At 46.4% G+C, this 21,547-nt stretch overlaps 1 protein-coding gene across 1 annotated transcript; it reads left to right on the top strand.

Moving 5' to 3' along the window:
• Positions 1-2,128: 2,128 nt before the first annotated feature.
• LOC102449255 (transmembrane protein 26) lies at positions 2,129-21,078 on the top strand. Its single transcript, XM_089780108.1, has 6 exons — positions 2,129-2,226; positions 10,124-10,202; positions 15,570-15,686; positions 16,181-16,401; positions 17,485-17,561; positions 19,062-21,078. The coding sequence occupies exons 4-6, from the start codon at positions 16,334-16,336 to the stop codon at positions 19,475-19,477; spliced, it is 561 nt and encodes a 186-aa protein (XP_089636234.1). The 5' UTR covers positions 2,129-2,226; positions 10,124-10,202; positions 15,570-15,686; positions 16,181-16,333; the 3' UTR covers positions 19,478-21,078.
• The last annotated feature ends 469 nt before the right edge of the window (positions 21,079-21,547 follow it).

Below are 21,547 nucleotides of genomic sequence, written 5' to 3'. Positions count from 1 at the left end.
AAGCACTAAATTCAGCATATATTTTTTAAATCAGCTATTGTAGAGTATTTGTAACAACTAGTCCACCATATTCAATGAGTATACGCAAGGTATCCGCACTCAGTCTTTTTAAAATTCTACACACATTCTAACATCCTCGTCTGTCTTCTCAGTAGGGTTGTATCAGGGATGAGCATGGGAAAACTTTGAAACAAGAAAGGAAGCCTTGGCAAAATGTTCATTTTGATCATGGCTACTTTTTCCCACAAAGACATGACATTCCTTCCTCCCCTCTCCCCACTCCAGACCTCTTAATTTGCTCAAGTCATGGATCTCAAAAAGGGGATCCTCAGGATCTCTTCTGAGATTTGAATTCCCAGATATCTTTTAAAATGTTGCCCACTCGTACCCAAATATTTTTGGGGTGTGAGTTTTCAGTTGGAAAAATTTATAGCAAGCATTTTTCTCAACTTTCTAGAAAAAAAATCTTTTATATAGACTGCTCCATGAAGAGAAGTGTCAGTGTTTGATCAATTAGGAAACTCTATATAACACTTAAATCAATCTTTGCAGACCTCTTTCCTAACAGAAACCTGGTCCATCTATGGCACACTGCTAAAAGGATCTAGAAAAGCCAAGTGACGCCGGAGAAATAGGGTTTGATTTAGAAAAGAGGACCAGCAGTTTCAGTCTTTAAGAAACTGTTTCAGTGCTTCCTGACACCAGTCAGGTTACAAAATAGAGATATTAAATGGGGATAAATGTTGAAGAAATGTTTGGTGAAAGAGGAACTCTTATGAAATATGGTGGAATGTTCAATCATTAGAGAGTATTGGGATGCAGTCCATAATCATAGATCACAGATTGCTGTAACTTTGGCTATCTCTAGACTACATTCCTTTTTCGGTAAAGGGATGTAAATTAGTCACATTGATATTGCAAATGAAGTTGGGATTTATATTTTCCATTATGCAAATTAAATTCATTATGCAAATTAATTTAATTAATACAGCCTTGAGAAAGGACATGCCAAGAGATCTGATTTGCATAATGGTGGCTGCCACTTTTTTTCAAAATGGGGCTTTTTTGAAAAAATCCCCAAAACAGCAGTTTAGACGGGCATATTTTGAAAATAAAAATGAGGTGTACAGGATCTTTCGAAAAAGGGTTTTATTTTCGAAAGATTCCCATCTAAACTGACAGGGATTTTTTTCGAAAAAGCCCCATTTCGAAAAAAAGCGGCAGGCGCCATTATGCATATGAAGCGCAAGATATTTAAATCCCAGCTTCATTTGCAATATCGATGTGCCTAAATTACATCCCTTTACTGAAAAAGGGATGTAGTCTAGATGTACCCTTTTATTACCAAATGATCCTTTGGTGATATTTCCTAGAATAAATTATCACAAAAAAGGAAATGAATAACTGAAAAATAAAGAAAAATACTCCAACCATAGTGGGATGGTCCATAATATATGGGAAGTGATTGTTATTGAAAAAATTTAACACACTAATTCTATACCTAGCAAAATAGACAGAGGCCAAACGGATATTAGCTATTTGGCTGCCTTTGGAGATTAACACACTTTGAATAATAGACAAAGTGCATTCATGAAAAAAGAACCCTTGGCATTCTTGTCCAATAACGTTTGATAGACATGCCTGATCTGTTAAATATGTATGGCCAGGGATGTCAATGAGTTTAATTAATACAGCCATGAGAAAGGACATACCAAAAGATCTGGTGGCTATAATCATTTATGTCTTTAAAGAAAAGCTCAGAGTCATAATGATTGTTTTCTGATACTTCCTAAGTGTAGCCCCCTTACTAAAGGGGCTTCTGTTTTATTCTGAAAAGACCCAGTGTGCTACAATCCAGACTACAATTCCCATGAACCTGTGGGAAAAACAGGAAGGAAGGACTCTGGTGTGAGAGCGGAGTGCTCTCTTTCCATGTGCATGAAGAAGAGGCCTAGCAGTCTGGCACTCTGCTTAGAGTTTGGAACCAAAGGGAGAGCCAGGCTGCTGCCAAGGACATTGATCCAGTTCAGGGGCTGTTGGATGCAGCTTCTAGATGCCTGTTGGAACTGGGTTTTAGCAGGCTGCTTCCAATAGGCACAGCATGAGGCAGTAAGTTTTGGGCCTTGTTGGAAAGTGCTGCCTGGGACAGAGCTGCTGTCTAGCCTGGACCAAATCTCCACTACAGCTGCAACATCAGCACGCCAAGGCAAACAAGAGTCTGGGACTGTGAGTCTAGGGGTGTGCACGCTCTGGGGTGCGGTCACAATTAGTACAAATGGTAGCTGTATAAGCTTCAATTATTGATATGTGTTTTGTTAATGCTATTCATTTCTAATTCTGTTAATCCCTGTTTATTTAAGTAAAGATTGTTTATTTTAAAGTATTCCATTAGATGTATATGATTTGTAGTTGTTGTTTTGGATCCATATGGGTATGTTTACACTACAGCGCTAATTCGAACTAACTTAGTTCGAATTAGTTAATCCGAACTAAGCTAATTCGAACTAACGCATCTAGACTAAAAAACTAGTTCTAATTAGCGTTTTGCTAATTCAAACTAGCATGTCCACACAGAGTGGACCCTGAACCGGGGTTAAGGATGGCCGGAAGCAGTGCCGGCAGGGCATCAGATGAGGACTTAGAGCGTGGAGCTGCTGTCTCAGGCTAGCCGAGGGCTGTGCTTAAAGGGACCCGACCCCCAGCCCGGACAGACAGTTCTCAGGGGTGCCCCGCTTGGAAAGCAGTCCTGGCTTGGATTGCCCAGAGTACCCACAGTGGGCACATCTCAGCACTCAGCCATCAGACCGGCTGCACTTGCCGCAGGCTGCCATCTGCGGAGAGGGGGCAATTGGGGGACTGCAGGAGAGCTTCCACCCCCAGAAGCCCACAGAGCCAGCCCAGTCCTCCCCATCGGGGGCTCGTACCCCATTCCTCCCTCATCTCCTTCCACTTACCCCTCCCTAGCCCCTCTTCCTGATGTACAAAATAAAGGACAATTGTGTTCAAAAATAGAATCTCTCTTTATTGAACAAAACTGGGGGAGACTGGGAAAAGGAGGTGGGAGAGGGGAGGAGAGAGGGTGGGAGAGGGGAGGGCAACTAAAATGATCAGGGGTTTGGAACAGGTCCCATATGAAGAGAGGTTAAAGAGACTGGGACTTTTCAGCTTACAAAAGAGGAGACTGAGGGGGGATATGATAGAGGTCTATAAAAGCATGAGTGGGGTAGAGAGGGTGCATACAGAAAAGTTCTTCATCAGTTCCCATAATAGAAGGGCTAGAGGACACCAAAGGAAAGGAATGGGTAGCAGGCTTCAAACTAATAACAGAAAGTTCTTCTTCACAAAGCAAATAGTCAACCTGTGGAACTCCTTGCTGCAGGAGGCTGTGAAGGCTACAACTAGAACAGTTTAAAGAGAAGTGAGATCAAGTCATGGAGGTTGGGTCCATGGAGTGGTATTAGCCAGGGAGTAGGAGTGGTGTCCCTGCCCAAAGTTTGTGGAAGGCTGGAGAGGGATGGCACGAGACAAATGGCTTGGTCACTGTCTTTGGTCCATCCCCTCCAGGGTCCCGCTGTCGGCAGACAGGCTACTGGGCTAGATGGACCTTTGGTCTGAGCCAGTACGGCCATTCTAAGCTCAGGGCTCAGGGTCGGGGGTCTCAGTGGACCACCTTGATTTTCATGCAAACCTGCTCCTGGGTGGCCAGGCTGGCAGCTCTCCTGCCCTAGACAGCCACTTTCCTGTGCCTAGTGCGGAGGTTGTGGATGAGGTCCATGATGTCTGCACTGGACCAGGCGGGTGCCCGCCTTTTGCGGTCCTGGGCAAGCTCCCGGGAGCCGCCAGCCTGGTCCCAGGAAGAGGGGGAGGGCTGGGGGTCATTGGGTGGGTGGCTCGATCCGTGCCAGGTGCAGGGTCTGCTGGCTGGGTGCTGGCAGGCTTGCACCTGGCACGGGCACCGTAGCCAGCCTGTGCCCCTTTAAGGGGTCCGGGGCTGGGAGGGGGGCAGACGAGTTTCCCTGGTGTTGGCCAGAGTGGCCACCAGGGAAAGCTGGGGAGGGCTAGCCTCCCACTAGTTCGAGTTAAGGGGCTACACACCCCTTAATTCGAACTAGTAAGTTCGAACTAGGCTTAGTCCTCGTACAATGAGGTTTACCTAGTTCGAACTAAGCGCTCCGCTAGTTCGAATTAAGTTCGAACTAGCAGAGCGCTAGTGTAGCGCCTATCAAAGTTAATTCGAACTAACGTCTGTTAGTTCGATTTAACTTTGTAGTGTAGACATACCCTATTATAGCTGGAATGAGTATATTCCTGGAGGCTCTCAAGGCACACCAGCGAGTGTGTACAAGGCCAGCCAGGTGGAGGCACCGCCATTTTACATTCATTGCCAGCAAGGGACTGCAGCAAGGGGGTGGATAGGGCTTTCCCCAACTAAACACCATCACCACTGGGGCACTCGGGATCTCTTTTGGATTAAAACATCAGGCACCCAGGCACACCTGTGAGTGTGACCTGCTCCCCAGTAACCCGGGGGGGAGGGAAGAAAGGGGGGTTACATAAGTGAATAAATTCCATTTTACTGGGTATTTTCCTTCATTGTATTTCACAGAAGCATAAAAATTAGATGAGTAAAAGAATATTTGCTTATGTATATACATTTTTAAGAATATAAAAAGAATCTATCCCAGAAACAGCTGGTGCTAACATAATTGCACCATAAACTAGCAACAATCAGCTAATCTAGTGTAACCACTGGCCATTGTAGGATTGTTTTTTCCCTGGGGTTGATGGAATTAGCTTTATTCTGAAAATGGTATAAGAAAAAACCCACTGGTACCTTTCTATTCACATTTGTGACCAGGCGGGTCCTGGTCAATTTATTAATCCCCTTTTTACATAGTCTCTCATGTCCTTCCACCTCACCCAAAACCGGTGTCTCCTGAGTCTTTTTACCAGTCTTTGGCTCAGTTAGCAGCACCGGTTCTCTCTCCACTGCCAGAAGCAACAGTTCACCTATTTGAAGACACAGGAGAGTGGGCGGGCCAAGCACTTTTCCCCCCACCTTTTCATTTATGCACACCCTATCCGTGGTCCCACAAAGTCGCAAGACCTCCTCGTCAACCTACTCCTGGCTCTAGCAAAGGTCGCCATCTATAATACCAGGAGTAAGATGTTGGACGAGGGGATTCTCTGCGACTGTGTGGCCTATTTCCGTTCCTCCCTTATGTCACGAATCCGGGCAGAGTTCCTCTGGGCGGCGTCCACTGGCTCCATCGACAGCTTTGAGGAGCAGTGGGCGCTGTCCGGGGTTCTCTGCTCGGTGTCCCCACCCAGTTCCCTAGTTATAAACCTTTAGCCCACACTCCTTGTCCCTTTTGTCATTATTTGTCCCAAGTAATTAATTGAACCACGGGTCCAGTTGTCCCTCCCGCAAGGCTGGGGGAGGGGCTTTTAGAGCCTCTTTCGAAAGAGCGCGTCTAGACTACAATGCGCGGATCGAAAGATCGATCCGCTTTTTCGAAAAAGAGCGTCCAGACTGCTGGACGCTCTTTCGAAATTGAAAGCCACCTGGAACTGCTTCTGCCAGGGCATGGGGGCAGCATTTCCTTCCGGGTGCTGCCTGCCTGCCCTTTGCAGAGACGCGTGGTTAAAGGGACGCCCCTGAACACCCGTTGCTCTGCTCCTGCAGCTGCCTTTGCTGTCCCTCGAGGAAGTAAGCAAGGCATTGCAGTGCTGGTTTGGAGTGCTCAGCTTCCTGGGACACCCCAGCAGCTTTTTTCTTTTGAGGTTTTTCTGCTTTCAGACCCTTTTTTTTTGGCATGGAGCCAGAGCTGCCCCTGGGCAGGCGATGGCCCCACACCACCATACTGCAGCTGTTGCTGCATCTTCATGACACTGTCATGAGGCTACTTCCCGAGCTGCTCCCAGACCAGAGGTACGAGGGGCTCCTCCGTCAAGCAGCCGCACTGCCCTTGCCTCCAAACTTTTTTGTGGACAGGCGTGCTTGGAGGTTTGACACCAGCTCTGACTGGTGGGACCGGCTCGTGATGGAGATCTGGGATGACCAAGACTGGCTACGGAACTTCCGGATGAGAAAGACCACTTTCCAGGAGCTGTGTACCTGGCTCGCCCCTGCTCTGCAACGGCAAGACACCCACCTGCGGCCCGCCATCCCCCTGGAAAAGAGGGTCGCCATTGCCCTCTGGAAGCTGGCAACCCCCGACAGCTACCGCTCCGTGGGACACCAATTTGGCGTGGGGAGATCTACTGTCGGGGCAGTCTTGATGGAGGTAAGTCATTGTCTGGGGACAGTCACAGTTTGGGGTGGGGGGAAGGGAGACTGTCAGGAAGGGCCAAGTGGAGTGGGAGTGGGAGGGAGCTCCTCCACTCACCCTGAATTGTGTGTGGGGGGGGGGGTTCTGAGGAGGGGATTCCCGGGCTGTTTGAGAGGGAAGGTGGGCGGTGGGTTCTCCTCCTAAGAGATAAGGCACCCCTTCTAACATTTTGTTGTCTGTCTCGTTCTGCAGGTGGTGAGGGCCATCAATTCGGAGCTGCTCAACAGGCTCATCTGTCTACCAGATCTGGACAGCGTCATGGCCGGCTTTGCTGCCCTCGGCTTCCCGAATTGCGGAGGAGCGCTCAATGGGACACACATTCCAATCCGTGCACCGCCCCATCGAGCAGCCCAATTCATCAACAGAAAGGGCTACTTTTCTATGGTCCTCCAGGCCCTGGTCGACCATCGTGGCCAGTTTTCGGACATTTGTGTTGGGTGGTCAGGGCGGGCACACAATGCCCGCATCTTCAGAAACTCGTACCTCTACCGGAGGCTTCAGGCAGGAACATTTTTCCCCCATCGCCAGTTTGCGGTTGGGGATGTGCACATGCCGGTGTGCATAGTGGGTGATGCCGCCTATCCCCTGATGCCGTGGCTGATGAAGCCCTACACCGGCCACCTGGATGCGAGCAAGGAGCAGTTTAATGCTCACCTTAACCGGGCTCGCAACCAGGTGGAATGTGTGTTTGGCCGTTTAAAAGGCAGATTCCGGTGCTTGCTCACACACCTCGACATGGGGGAGAGCAACATCCCTGAGGTGGTGGCCGCGTGTTGCGTCCTCCATAACCTCATGGAGAGGAAAGGGGAGGCCTTCCTACCAGGGTGGGGTAGAGCTGCTGATGGCCAGGAGAGGCTCTTTGCCCAGCCCCGGACAGCTGCCATCCGCCAGGCTCACCGGTCTGTTGTTGGCATCCGGGAGGCCCTCCGGGAGCAATTCTCCAGTGGAGGCCACTGAGACTGAGTGTACTGAGGGGCTTCTGCCTGGGGACTGGGCTCTGGCCCAATAGAAGCTTCCCTCCACAACCCATCTCCTGACCCTGTTTGGACACATCAGTTACACCAGGGTGTGTTTCAAAATAAAATGATCTGTTTACTTTTTGTACATATTATCAAACAATAGTATAAATGTTGCAAACATAACAAAAAAAATTTTCATTTTTGTTGTTGACAAAACTATTTACAATAAAGAAACATTTTGTTGAACCCTTTGTTTAACTGGGGTGATGGGGGTGCTTGAAACCTGGAGGGGGGAAGGGGACTGGAAACTTGGAGGGGGGAAGGGGACTGGAAACTTGGAGGGGGGAAGGGGATCAGGTTGCACGGGGCTTGCCAGATTTCCCTCTCCTGCCTGGGCCTCGTGTTTGGGGTGCTCCACGGCTGCGGGATCGGGTGGTGCACCTGTCGGTTGGCTGGCTGGGGTGCTCTTGGGACGTGGAAGCCTGGGGGAGAGGAGATCCAGGGGGAGAGAGGGGCTGGGGAACTGTGGGGGCTGGGGGAGAGGGAGGTCCAAGGGGGGAAAGGGATGCTGTTGTGGAAGGGGGGTTTGGTGGGGTGGGGTCATGGGGTGCTGGAGGAGCAGGACCAGGCACAGGAGCAGGCAAGCCGCTGACCTCCCTCAGAGTGGCGCACAGGACCGTGCGCTGCAGGACCAGCTCGTCCATGAGCCGGTCACGCCAGCGATCCTCTGCCTCCGCCCTCTCTCTGAGGATGGAGTTCAGCTCCTGCACGGCCTCAATGTGCTGCCTCAGGATGTGCGCATAGACACGCCTGTGTCTGCGGCTCCCATGTCTCCGAGGTGGAGATGGAGGTGGGGCTGGGGTGCTGCGGCCCTCTTCCACGGCTGGTCCGGCTGTGGAGGAAAAGAAGAAGACACAATCAGTCCTATAAACTGGACTCTGTAGCACTTACAATACTAACAGGATGGTTTATTAGGGGATGAGCTTTCCTGGGCCAGACCCACTTCCTCAGATCAGAGTAACACGGCTACATTTCTATCACAATCAGTCATGTGTGCAACAGCTGTCCAAAAGGCCATGCCCTCTCCCTGAGACAGGGGAATCAGACATTCTGAAGGTCACACTGTGTGTGTGTGTGTGTGTGTGTGTGTGTGTGTGTGATCTGGGCATCAGCCTGAGCATGACAGGTTTCCCTTGTGCATCACCCCCACTGTGCACCCACCTACCTCCCCCTCCCGGGTGTGACACAACCTCACTGTACTCACCTGCTGCTTCCTCTCCTGCGCCAGATGATGCCTGGGAGGCCTCAGAGGTCTGGGTGACTGGCTCCAGGGTGAGGGTCGCCGTCTCCTCGCTGTCCTCCTCCTCTGGGCCCATGTCCCCATCTCCAGACTGCTGTAGCTCCCGCTCTGGAGCGTCCACCACCGGGTCTGCCAGTCCGGACTGCACGAACCTCCGTGGTGTGCGTGCTTCTGCACTGCCACCCAGGATCTGGTCCAGCTCGGGATAGTAGGGGCAGTACTGGGGGGCTGCCCCAGAACGGGAGCTCTCCTCCCTGGCCTTAATGTACCCCTGGCGCAGCTCTTTGACCTTGGAGCGCACCTGGTCCTGGGTGTGGGGTTAGTGGCCCTTCTGGGCCAGGGCTTCAGCCATGCGGCCATAAATGTCAGCGTTTCGCCGCCGGCTTTTGAGGGCCTGTAAGGCCTCCTCCTCTCCCCACAGCTCCAACAGGCTCTTTATCTCTGCGCCAGACCAGGATGGTGCCCGGCGCTTGGAGCCCTTGGCTGGGTCCCCAGAAGGCTCGGTGGAAGGGCCAGGACGGTCTTGGGGCTGGGACATGCTGCAGCAAAGTAGCCGTGTGCTCTGGCTCCTTGTCTGCAACAAGTGTCTGTGAGGGTGCCTGTCCCTTTAAGGAATGGCTGCAGCCAGGAACCACAGACGTGCAACCCATGGCCCAGATTGTCCACCAGGGCTTCTTCCTGGAGGCCAATTCTTTCGAAAGCAAGGGCTCCCCCCGTCCACACTCACGTTCTTTCGACGGATCTCCCTCGAAAAAGGTGTTCTTCCTCGTAAAATTAGGTGTACAGCCGTCGAAAGAAAAGCCGCATTCTTTCGATTTACTTTCGAAAGAACGCGGCTTGAGTCTGGACGCAGGGGAAGTTCTTTCGAAAAAAGGCTACTTTTTTCGAAAGAACCCCTGAGTCTGGACACGGCCTACGTGAAAGATAAAGCAGAAAGATCCACAACAGACAAGGTTATAAAGCTTCCAGTATTAATGACGTGCATATTGGGCTAGTATCTCTATAAACAGTTTCAGTTCATGTTGAAGGATCCCTGGGGGAGGAAACATTTGTTTTGGTTCAGGATGCTTCAACCCTTGTATTTACACATGGATTCTGATCTTAAATGACTTTTACATCTGTGTAGCTGTGGGGCGGCTCCTGACTTACAGGACTGTGAGTTCAGAAACAGGGCCTTCCGCAGGATATTTTTATATATCCTCTTCCACACAGAACTGAGCAGGCAAAATACGTTTTGTTTTTGAAAAAGGTTTTTAAACAAAGCTAAATAGATGGTCTTTGAGAAGTTTACTAGTAAACCCAAACTTGCATAGATTGATTGCATTAGGAATTCAGTGAGAATGGCAGCTGTGAAAGTGTTAGTTGCAGTTACCCCTCTCCTTTATATTCCATATGGCAGAACTGACAAAACACTTGTTAAATGCAGTTCCAATGGAAAGTAACATTCTGAATGTTCCCCTCAGAAAACTGTAGAATACATGTGGTGCTCATACAGTGTTGTAAACTGAGCTATCTTTTCTTTTTCTTCACAGGTTTTCTCCAGCAATATTTTTTTATCTGATTAGCACCGTACCATCCTTATGGCTACTAGAAACTGATCCTGAAACTCAGGTATTTCTTATATACTTGAAGGAGATATCTGAAAACGGATTCTTTCATTTGTGATTATTCTGCTAGGTCTTATTGCCATTCTTCATTCCATTCACTGGTGACTCTATCAATGGCGCTCCAATTCTAGCAACATCTTTTGGCAACATTTGGATTCTAGTTCTAGTTCTACTGTTGATTTCCTGTGATTTTGGGCAAGCCTCAGTTTATCTTTTTAAGAAGTATGCTTATACTTACTCCTTTTTGTGAAACATTGTGTGGCTGTAGATTAAAGGTGCTCTGCTAAGACTAGGTCCTCTTGAGTATGTCTACACTACAGCACTAATTCGAACTAACTTAATTCGAATTAGTTAATTCAAACTAAGCTAATTCGAACTAGTGCATCTAGACCTAAAAACTAATTTGAATTAGTGTTTTGCTAATTCGAACTAGCATGTCCACATTGAGTGGACCCTGAACCAAAGTTAAGGCTGGCCGGAACAAGTGCCGGCAGGGCATCAGGTTAGGACTTAGTGTGTGGGGCTGCTGCCTCAGGCTAGCCAAGGGCTGTGCTTAAAGGGACCCGACCCCCACCCCGGACAGACAGTTCTCAGGGTTCCCCGCTTGCTTGTTTACCTCGATGAGGGACAGCAAAGCAATCCTGTCTTGTAGTGCCCACACTCGGCACATCACAGCACTCGGCCATCAGCCTGGCTGCACTTGCCACAGGCTGCCATCCGGGGGGGGGGGTGTCAATCGGGGGGCTGTCAGGATCCAGGAGGCCCTGCAGGAGAGCTTCCACCCCGAGGAGCCCGCAGAGCCACCCCAGTTCTCCCCATCAGGGGCTCGTACCCCATTCCTCCCTCACCTCCTTCCACTTACCCCTCCCTAGCCCCCCTTCCTGATGCAAAAAATAAAGGACACGTGTGTTCAAAAATAGAAACTCTATTGAACAAAACTTGAGGGGGGGGATTAACCTCTGGGGAGACTGGGAAAAGGAGGTGGGAGAGGGGAAGAGAAAGGTTGGGAGAGGGGAGGGGGAAACTTGGGAGGATGGAGCGGGAAGGGGGAAGCCAGAGGAAGAAGGAGGAGGGGAAGAGGCGGAGGGCTGGGTGGCAGCAGGTGGCTGGCTCATGCCGTGCCAGGTGCAAGGTCTGCTGGCTGGGTGCTGGCAAGCTTGCACCTGGCACAAGCACCGTAGCCAGGCCGTGACCCTTTAAGGGCTCCGGGGCCGGGAAGAGGGCAGAAGAGTTTCCCTGGTTGTGCCCAGAGTGGCCACCAGGGCAAGCTGGGAGGAGCTAGCCTCCCACTAGTTCGAATTAAGTGGCTACACAGCCCTTAATTCAAACTAATTAATTCGAACTAGGCATTAATCCTCGTAGAATGAGGTTTACTTAGTTCGAATTAAGCGCTCCATTAGTTCGATTTAAGTTCAAACTAGCGGTTTGTATGTGTAGCACCTATGAAAGTTAATTCGAACTAACGGCTGTTAGTTCGAATTAACTTTGTCGTGTAGACATATCTCTTGTTATTCACAAGGGTTACGACACCTTTACATTTCAAGGATGGACTCCTCAGTGACACCCAGGAAGATCTGGGGGGTAACTGAGAGTGAGTGCCTGGTATTGTAAAGCATTTTGAGATGTAGTTTTTAACAGGATTATAGTATAAAGTAAGATTGAATTGTATTAAATAAAGAATTACAGTCAGTAAAATCAGTTAATTAATTAGGTTGAAAAGTGACAAATTATAATTTGTAAAAACACAGCTGTCAGACATTCCTGTTTTCTTTTTAAAGCTTGATATCCCAGTTGAACAAGCCAAATTAGCATGTGTTTAAATTCTTTGCTGAAAAGAGAAAGACTTAACTATATGCTTAACTTTAAGCACATGATTAAATCTTTGAATCAGGATCACAGAGCGCTCCCACGTACTCCACATCTACTCAATCATAGAATCATAGAATAATAGGACTGGAAGGGACCTCGAGAACATAAGAACATAAGAACGGCCGTACTGGGTCAGACCAAAGGTCCACCAGGGAACAATTCAACATGCACCTAAACTGGGCCTGCATGCAGGTTGAATGTGCCTTCAGGTGCCTCAAAGCCAGGTTCAGGTGCCTCCTGACTCGCCTTGATGTGGGTGATCACAACATCCTCAAAGTGGTCATGGCATGTTGTGTTCTCCACAGCATTGTGGAGCGCAAAGGGGAAGCCTTCCTCTTAGGGTGGGGAGCCAAGACTGGCTGCGAGGGAAGGGCCTTCGGACAGCTGCCATCTGCCAGGCCCATCAGTTGGCAGTGTGCGCCTGGGAGGCCCTGAGGGAGAGGTTCTCTGAAGGAGCCCAGAGACGCTCCCCAGGGCCTCCTCAATGGGGGCTTGTGCCTTGCCCCTCATACACATTTCCCACCACGACCCCTCTTTCCCCCTTTCTTGTGCAACTAATAAATAAATAAATTAAATTAATGTTTTGGTTTTAGCAAAAGCTTTGTATTTTGTTTTTTATAATAAAAGAAACTGGGGCAGAGGGGGGCTGAGAACCTGGGTGGGGGAAAGAGGAGAGGGGCTCAGGGCTGGGAGTGGTGCATGGTGCAGGTGGAAGTGCCATCTTGGGTCCGGGGACCTTAACGAATTTGGGGTAGGGTGGGGCATGGGACAACAGAGAGGTGGGCACAAGGGGGGGCTGCAGTGGGGTGGCAGGGGGAGCCGGGGTGGGCCAAGCAGAAGTGGGAGGAACAGGGGCAGGGAGAGCGGGAGTGGGAACAGGACCCAGGTGTGCCATCACTTCCCGGATGGTGGCACACATGTTTTCGCCCTGCTACACAAGCTGGTCCTACATGCGACACACAGACAGGTCCCCAGATAAGAAAAGGGACCTTAAAAATAGCTCCCCTTATATGCATAGGTCACACATGTCTTCAGTATCAGAGGGGTAGCCGTGTTAGTCTGAATCTGCAAAAGCGACGAGGAGTCCTGTGGCACCTTATAGACTAACTGAAGTGTTGGAGCATAAGCTTTCGTGGGCAAAGACCCACTTCGTCAGGTATCTCCAACACTTCGGTTAGTCTATAAGATGCCACAGGACTCCTTGCCACCTGTCTTCACATTGAACACAGTTGTCAACCTTTAGTCTGGTTTACCTTTTAATCAAAAGGAATTTGAGTGGATATTTTTGGAGCCATTATTGGTATATTACAGAGAGCTGCAGACATTCTGCATTTATGAAGTAAAACCAAAAAGTTACAAATGTTTCCCTATCATATCATTGGTACCATTGATGTTGAGTTCATTTCTAGAATTAAATTCACCCTAGCAATAGAGCTATCTTCCCCTTAAATCTTCAAACTGGAGAATGCTATGTTAGCCCCCCAAACAAAGGGAGAATTTCACCATCCGTGAACAGATAATTTTCTACATACTCAATGGACTTTGGGTAAATAAAAAACCCCAATTCAGTAAAAAAGGGTTTTTTTTTACCCATTTCAGACATCTAGATATCAGCTATCCAAGATAATACTGGGTTTTGAACCCTTGCATGGAAGATGGCCATATGATGTATCAAACTAGGTTGTAAATTGTCATATTTGTGGCATTTCAATGATGTATTGCAAAATGAAACTACAGAAAATGGGGCCAACTTCTTCTGACTTATTCAGGTAAAAATCTGAAGGAACAGGCATTGATTACTCCAGGTATAAAGTGGAGCTAATATGCAGAACTGAACCTTAGGCATTCAAACCTACTACATATATGCAAATCCTATATCAGACATATTTGACCCTACTAAAACATAATGACAATTGCTGGAAAATTCAACACTACATACCAAATACAGAAATATAGAATAGACAGTACTCTGTTTTATGAAACTGCCTAGTAACTTAGGGTATGTCTACACTACCCTCCTAGTTCAAACGAGTGGGGTAATGTAGGCATACTGCACTTGCAAATGAAGCCCGGGATTTGAATTTCCCGGGCTTCATTTGCATAAGCGGGGAGCCGCCATTTTTAAAACCCCGCTGGTTCGAACCCCGTGCAGCGCAGCTACACGGGGCACGAACTAGGTAGTTCGAACTAGGCTTCCTAATTCAAACTACCATTACTCCTCATGAAATGGAGGAGTAACGGTAGTTCGAACTAGGAAGCCTAGTTCGAACTACCTAGTTCGTGTCCCGTGTAGCCGCGCTGCACGGGGTTCGAACCAGCGGGGTTTTAAAAATGGCGGCTCCCCGCTTATGCAAATGAAGCCCGGGAAATTCAAATCCCGGGCTTCATTTGCAAGTGCGGTATGCCTACATTACCCTCCTAGTTCGAACTAGGAGGGTACTGTAGACATACCCTTAGGGTGTGTCTAGACTACAGGGTTTTGTCGACAAAAGTGGACTTTTGTCGACAAAACTAAACCTGCGTCTACACTACCGCTGAGTTCTGTTGACATAACGTCGACAGAACTCAGCAGTTTTGTCGACGCTGGTAAACCTCATTTTATGAGGAATAACGCCTTTAGTCAACAGAGTTCTGTCTACAGAAGGCGTTATTGCATCTAAACTGTCCTTTGTGTCTACACTGCCATGTCGACAAAGCACCTTGCTTTGTCGACAGAACTGAATGTAGTCTAGACGCTCTTTGTCTACGGAAGCTTTGTCGACAGTATCTGTCGACAAAACTTCTGTCGACAAAAGCCTGTAGTCTAGACGTACCCTGAGTGACTTCCTAGCTACTTCCTGAAAACTTCGGTGAATTATGAAGTAAATGAACTAGTGAGATGGCACTGCTGATAATCATAGAGCCACAGAACTCATCACCCTGAAGGTAAAATGGCAGCTGCACTGAAACCTCTTCCTTTTCTAAATAATATTGGAGATTTCTGATGCATAAAAATGAAAATGTCTTATGGTATGCAATGGTACGGGGGGGAGGAGGAGGAGGGGTCACAGTGGTTGTAGGTACTGTTCTACCAGAACTCTCTTGCAATAGCTGGGTCCTACACTCATATTCTATTTTCCGATCCAGCAAGTCAGACAAACTGCAGAAGTAAAACTCAGTGCACTGCAAATGCTAGCATGACACAGCATTTTAATTACATGAATAGGTAGACCCACAGAGCTGGTTAGCTTGGAGTTCGCTGCACACCATCACTGAAGGCTGGGCTTCAGGAGTGACACCTATTGTGGACTAGTTGAAACCAGGGGAGCAAGTGCCACATTGCAGTTTGCTGCCAGAGTGTACTGCAAGTACAGCTACGGCAACAGGAATGGGAAATGGGAGGGTAACATGTAGGAAGAGGAGGAAGGGTTTGTCTGTTTAGGATGAAGTTGCTGGGTGAAAATCCAAGAATTCTCCTCCAGCCCCACAGTGTTTTCTCAATGTATGTTCTTGTTTATTGTAGTATTGCAGTAATGAAGCTGAACAAATATGGAAGAATATCAGCAACAGAGAAGACTTCAATCAATTGAAAGAGAGCACGCACAAAAATGAGGGAGCAGATCATCATATAATTGAGTCGGTGGGGTACCAGTGTATAGACTTGATAAGAAGTAGGAGCACAGAGATAAGACAGAACTATTTGGGTCTATATAGTGAATCTCTCCCACAGGATATTGTTGCAAAATGGTGGGATTCAAATAATCATTTATAAAAAGCCATTAGTGTAGATGGTATATGTGCTCTAAATATTGTTGCCAGGATTGGTCTAAGTCTGAGGGAATTTCTTTCCTCCTCAAGAATGACAAAATTCAGTTCAATAATTTTGGAGCTAACTGTTACATTTGCTCAACTGTAAGTGATCAATGAGAGAAAGGGAGAAAAGGAGAGAAATCAATAGATAAATCCACGTTGCCAAACCAGCAACATGAAACATTTGACTTTAATTCTGCTTCAAGACAGAACTAGTATGATCAGAAACTGAAGGTGCATTTAGTGGAGATAGTTATTATAACTAGAACATCTCATTTTTCTATAGTTACATTGTTTTTGTTGTTGTTCTGGTCTTTGCAATAGGCTAGAGTTTTTGTCTCCCAGCTCTCGACAGTGTGTGAGACCATATGGACACTGGGACTCCATCAGACTTTTCTGCTGCTATTAATAATAGGGAGATGGCTTCTTCCCATTGGTGGTGAAATCACTCGTGATCAGTTGTCACAGCTGCTGCTTATGTTCGTGGGAACTGCAGCGGACATACTTGAATTCACTAGTGAGACCTTGGAAGTAGAAAATGTAAGGTAAGTAATATTTGCTGAAATACATCATTTGTATCACAGGTTATACTGAACGTCTTGTTCCATTTCATGTTTTGAATTGTGTGTGGATTTGGAACTGTTGCAACTGTATCATTCAGAAATATCAGAGATGGCTCCTGTATAGGACTTTCTGTCCTCTTCTGTCCCTCCCTGAAGGTCAAAGTAGCTCCCATCAGCTTCAGAGGAAGTTATTCATGATGGACATGTTACATCCACCACAAGGAAAGGATTCATAGAACCAAGAAAATGGAGGAACTAACACACCGAGTTTGCAATACATACAATTAGAGCTAGTACAACTATGTATTACAAACAGATCCTCTCCTTTGGTTAGTGATTTGTTCACAAGCTACTCTTGATTTTCTTGTAAGTCAGGTGCTTTTTAGACTGAATTGTTTGCAAACAGTTTGCTGTGGCTATACATTATCGACGTTGCATGTTCAGTTACCTGATATTGTTTCTGCTCCCTGCATGGATGACAAAGTTTTAAATCAAGGGAATAGGAAGCAATGTACTTCCAATGTGAATTTTTCAGATGAATAATCACCAGAGTGATTTAGAAATGTTTTCAGAGCTATTTAGTTATCTGAATTATCATAAAGAATGTGACCCCCTACAAATAATGGGAAACTGAATGTGATACTTTCCCCCCGGAAAATGTCAATTTCATTATTCAACCAAACTGTATCTGTAACAGAACATATTTAACAGCAGGGAAGGGTCTCCCTACATAACAAAGATGGTTCAAGCTCAATGAAGATATGAAATCACCACAAGGGTAGGGCATCTTTTCCTTGTTGAACCTCAGAAGTCATTCCCATACTCTGATAACTCTTGAATATTAACTCTGAGGTTTGGTCTAAATCACCTAGCTCATGCAGGAGGGAAATGTAAACCAGCTGTAGGGATTCCCACAAGGAGCTGGCCCAAGTATCCGATAATTCTGTTGGAATGACACATGTGCCCACTAGCTGTGATGCTGATCTCCAACTCCTTTTAAAAGTAGTAGTGTTCTCCATACTCTGGGACTCATTTCATTACTCACTCACTTTTGTTTGTTTTTAGGCATAACCACATTCTTGTGTATGCGATTCTTGGTGTATGGACCTGGAGTATGTTGCAGTTTCCACTCGATCTTGCAGGTCAGTATCAGCAAGTAGATGAGGAAAGGAATGAGATGAGCGTGTCTCAGGCTTGGGCACACTGACAGTGCTATGTGAACAAAAATAAATCTCACCATCCAAGACAATCCCGAGGGCTTTGGGACAGCAAGTCAAATCCCAGAAACAATGCTGAATTATTTCAAGGAAGCTCAGCATCAGAATAGGAAAATCAACATGCTCTCTTTTGAAGGAAGACTTATCTCAAGCTGAACTGCAATCTCTTTAGCATACACTGCTCATTTGCAGGAAACTTGAATTACTATGGATGTGTCAAGCAGGGGCACCTGCTGGGCTTGTGTCATTTTTAACTATAAACCCTGGGGTTAGAGACATTCCTGGCCCTAGGCTGGCTCCCACTGGGCTAGACCAGGGCAACAAGCATCTGAGACGCAGCGTCCTTTCCTCAGCATGAGACCAGCACAGCCCATAAAGCAGGTGCTGTTTGCTGAGAAAAAAGTATGATCACTCTTTTCCCCCACTCAGTGGCTGGTCATAGAGCTGCTCTGGAGACCATAAGGATATTAAGTTGCTTATTCTCGGTGTGGACAAGGAAAGCAGGAAGCAAAAAACATCACAAGTCCTGCCTTGGAGTGTTTTTATCCTCTCACAGAGGGGGCTTTGCTGGGGCAAAGAGGTGTAACCAACATCTCCCTATATCAGTTGCATTTATTCTGACCCCTCTTTCCAGAGAGTTTACAGTTCAGCTGCAGCTAGGGTGTACGAACAGGTCAAGAGGGAATTATTTTCAAAGGTTTTTATATAAAATTCATGATATGACTTCATTAGTTGTTTCTTCTGGGAATTTGTCTTGAGACATTGTCTCAGAAAGGACATTAGACTTTTAAAAATATTAATGTTGAGGGAATATTTCCATCTTTTAATGTTTCATTGTAACCTCTAGATGCTACAAATGGATGGAGGAGCTTTTAAGATGTGTCACATGAAGAGCTGCAGATCTATAGACTGCTAACAATGTATTCTGTCAAAAACACAGACCACTCTATGCAAGTGCAATATCACTGCAAGCATTTTAAGTTACCTAGGGGGATGTTTTCATCTGGTTAAAGGAGACTTAGCATACAAGTCTGAATATTCCCATGTGACTTAGCACCCATAAACAATAAATAGATAGCAGTGAATAAAGTCATTACTGTTTATAAGCTCTGTACATATTTTCCTTCTAGTAACCCCAATCTTGACCTGCGACATTTCCTGTGTGAGCTATGTGCCACTCTAAAAGGAGGGTTGTGGTCATACCAAATTTTTATGGTGGATCTATGATGTGGACAAAGACAGAATGATACTGCCTATTTTCAGGCTCTATTCAGCAAAATTGTAAGCACGTTCTTAAGAGTTAAGCCCTGGCATACTTTGTTTAGTTAAGTGCGCTATTAATCCACTCTGCATCTGAGTTGCCCATTTAGCCTTTTACGTCTAGACATCAGAGGGCTAGGTTAACACAATGCCTTTTATTTACAGTGCAACATATTGGCTGCAAACTGTCTGTGTCATCTAAGAGAGTCCCGACTTTACTGCTTTGCCGATACAGCGCAGACCTGTGGAACATTGGAATCAGCCTTTTCATACAAGATGGCCCTTTCCTTGTTTTACGCTTGATACTGATGAGCTATTTTAAAGTAATCAATCAGATGCTGGTGTTTTTCACAGCTAAGAATATCTTAATTGTGATGTTACAACTTTATCGTCTAATTGTGCTGTTGTTAAACTTCCGTGCTTCCCTCCAGTATCTGCCAAGCAGTCGGATGGGAGGAGTCAGCTGCTGTCCATGTGAGCCTAATGATACCATGCTCCCACCCAGTGACTGGGATACTGATATGAGAGAATGTACTGCTATTCCTCTGGAGAATTCACCAGTCCCATCTGAATATCCGTGAACTCAGCTGTTTATTGGCTACAATATGGTCTGTTTCCTGTGGCCTTTTGGAAGGGTTTGGCATCCTTGAATTATCAAACAATGCTTGTGGTTCTTAATCTTCTTCCTTCAATCTCACAATGAATTTTTCATCTAAAAACCAGGAGAAGACTTTGAAGTCTGCCAACCTTCATATTCTATGAAACAATGTCACAGAAATAAGAACTTTTTGAACCTAGTGATTGGGGTGGGGGATGTTTCCACTACATCCGTATTATATGTATCCAGTGGGCGTAAGTAGGTATAGTTTATAGAACTACAAGGTTTGAAATTGTATGTACTGCATTGATGAACTTGGTTAATGTCATAGGAGGCATTATGCTAAAGAATATCCTCAAATATATTTATACAGAAGGGCAGACATATCAGGACAGTTATCTGGAATTTAGGAGCCTTTAACTTTGTTTTCACATGCTGTCAATGGAAGCAATGTGATGAATTACAGGTAAATATAACCCAGAATTACTTCAGCTATGGCAATTGCATAGGACTGTAAGCAAATGAAGATCATGTGTTTACACTGTCACTGTGATACTAAAACATCATCCTTTCCCTGAACGTAAGAAAAACTATTTTATGTTACCTCACCAGTAACTTGATTCAGTGAAAGCTCCAATGACAAGGAGTAGCACAAAGGACCATGAAAGTTCTTTCTCAATGATCGCTGATTTTTTGGGGCTCGCCTGGAACCAAATCTAAAACATTTTAATTTGACATTACAGTTCACTATAGTGAAAAATGTTTCTGCTGTGAGCCACATTCTTCATTTCTGGCACAATCAGAGATGGATAAAACAATGACAAAAAGTCACAAAATACTTTGAAGGGTTTTTTTCCATTTCACAGTGTTTGAAAGTGAGCTAATTCAGGAAATATCTTATTTTTAAATTGTAATTCTTATGACTGTCCTGAAACATGTAGTCTCATTGAAGGCAAGGGAATCTTTGTATAAGACAAAAAACAAAAAAGGACTTGGACTCTCAGGCTACACACAATTTTTATTTTGGGAGAAGGATGCAAATAGCACTGCGCATTTGCTTACTTCCTCCGGGGGGGTTTTCAGAAGACGCTCTTCCGGTATTTACCCACGTCTACACGTGGCCGAATTTCAAAATAAACCCTTATTTCAAAAGACCCCTTTAAATCTCATTGTAGGAGGAATAAGGGGTCTTTCAAAATAGGGGTTTATTTTGAAATTCGGCCGCATGTAGACATGGGTACATACCAGATGAGCATCTTCTATTTGCATCCTTCTCCCAAAATAAAAATTGTGTGTAGACATACCCTCAGTTTGTATTTTATAAAGTATCTAAATTCTAATTCAGAGGCTGTCTGGTTTATTGAGTATCTAAGCATAATTTTAAAAAAAAGCCCCAAAAATATTTTTACCAATACAGAGGCTTTTACTACTTCAGTAGTGAATAACATGGCATTTAACTCACCTTTCACCTAAATATATATTATACCAATGTAATCACTGACTTCACTGTATTTATTCCTGATTTGCATAGCTGTGATGTGATTTGAGAATCAGAGCAGAGATTCAAAAAACCTGGCTAAACAACTGTACAGGCAGTCCCCGGGTTACGTACAAGATAGGGACTGTAGGTTTGTTCTTAAGTTGAATCTGTATGTAAGTTGGAACTGGCGTCCAGATTCAGACACTGCTGAAACTGACCGCCAGTTCTGACTTACATACAGAATCAACTTAAGAACCCCAGGCGTCCCCAAGTCAGCTGCTGCTGAAACTGATCAGCAGCTGATTCCAGGAAGCCTGGGGCAGAGCAACTCTGGCTGGGGCTTCCTGTAGTCAGCGCTGGTCAGTTTCAGCTGAAGCTGACTTGGGGATGCCTGGGGCAGAGCAGCTGGGGTGCTGCTGGGTTGCTCCAGTAGCGCCGCTCCTCGGTGCTACTGGACCAACCCAGCAGCACCCCATCTGCTCTGCCCCAGGCGTCCTGATTCAGCCGCTGCTGAAACTGACCAGCAGTGGCTGAATCAGGACCTGGGGCAGAGCAGCTGGGGTGCTGCCGGGT

This window comes from Pelodiscus sinensis, chromosome 8 (assembly GCF_052426305.1).
Source record: "Pelodiscus sinensis isolate ZL-2025 chromosome 8, ASM5242630v1, whole genome shotgun sequence".
NCBI classification, from domain to species: Eukaryota; Metazoa; Chordata; order Testudines; family Trionychidae; genus Pelodiscus; species Pelodiscus sinensis.
This window is presented reverse-complemented; position numbering and strand designations above follow the sequence as displayed.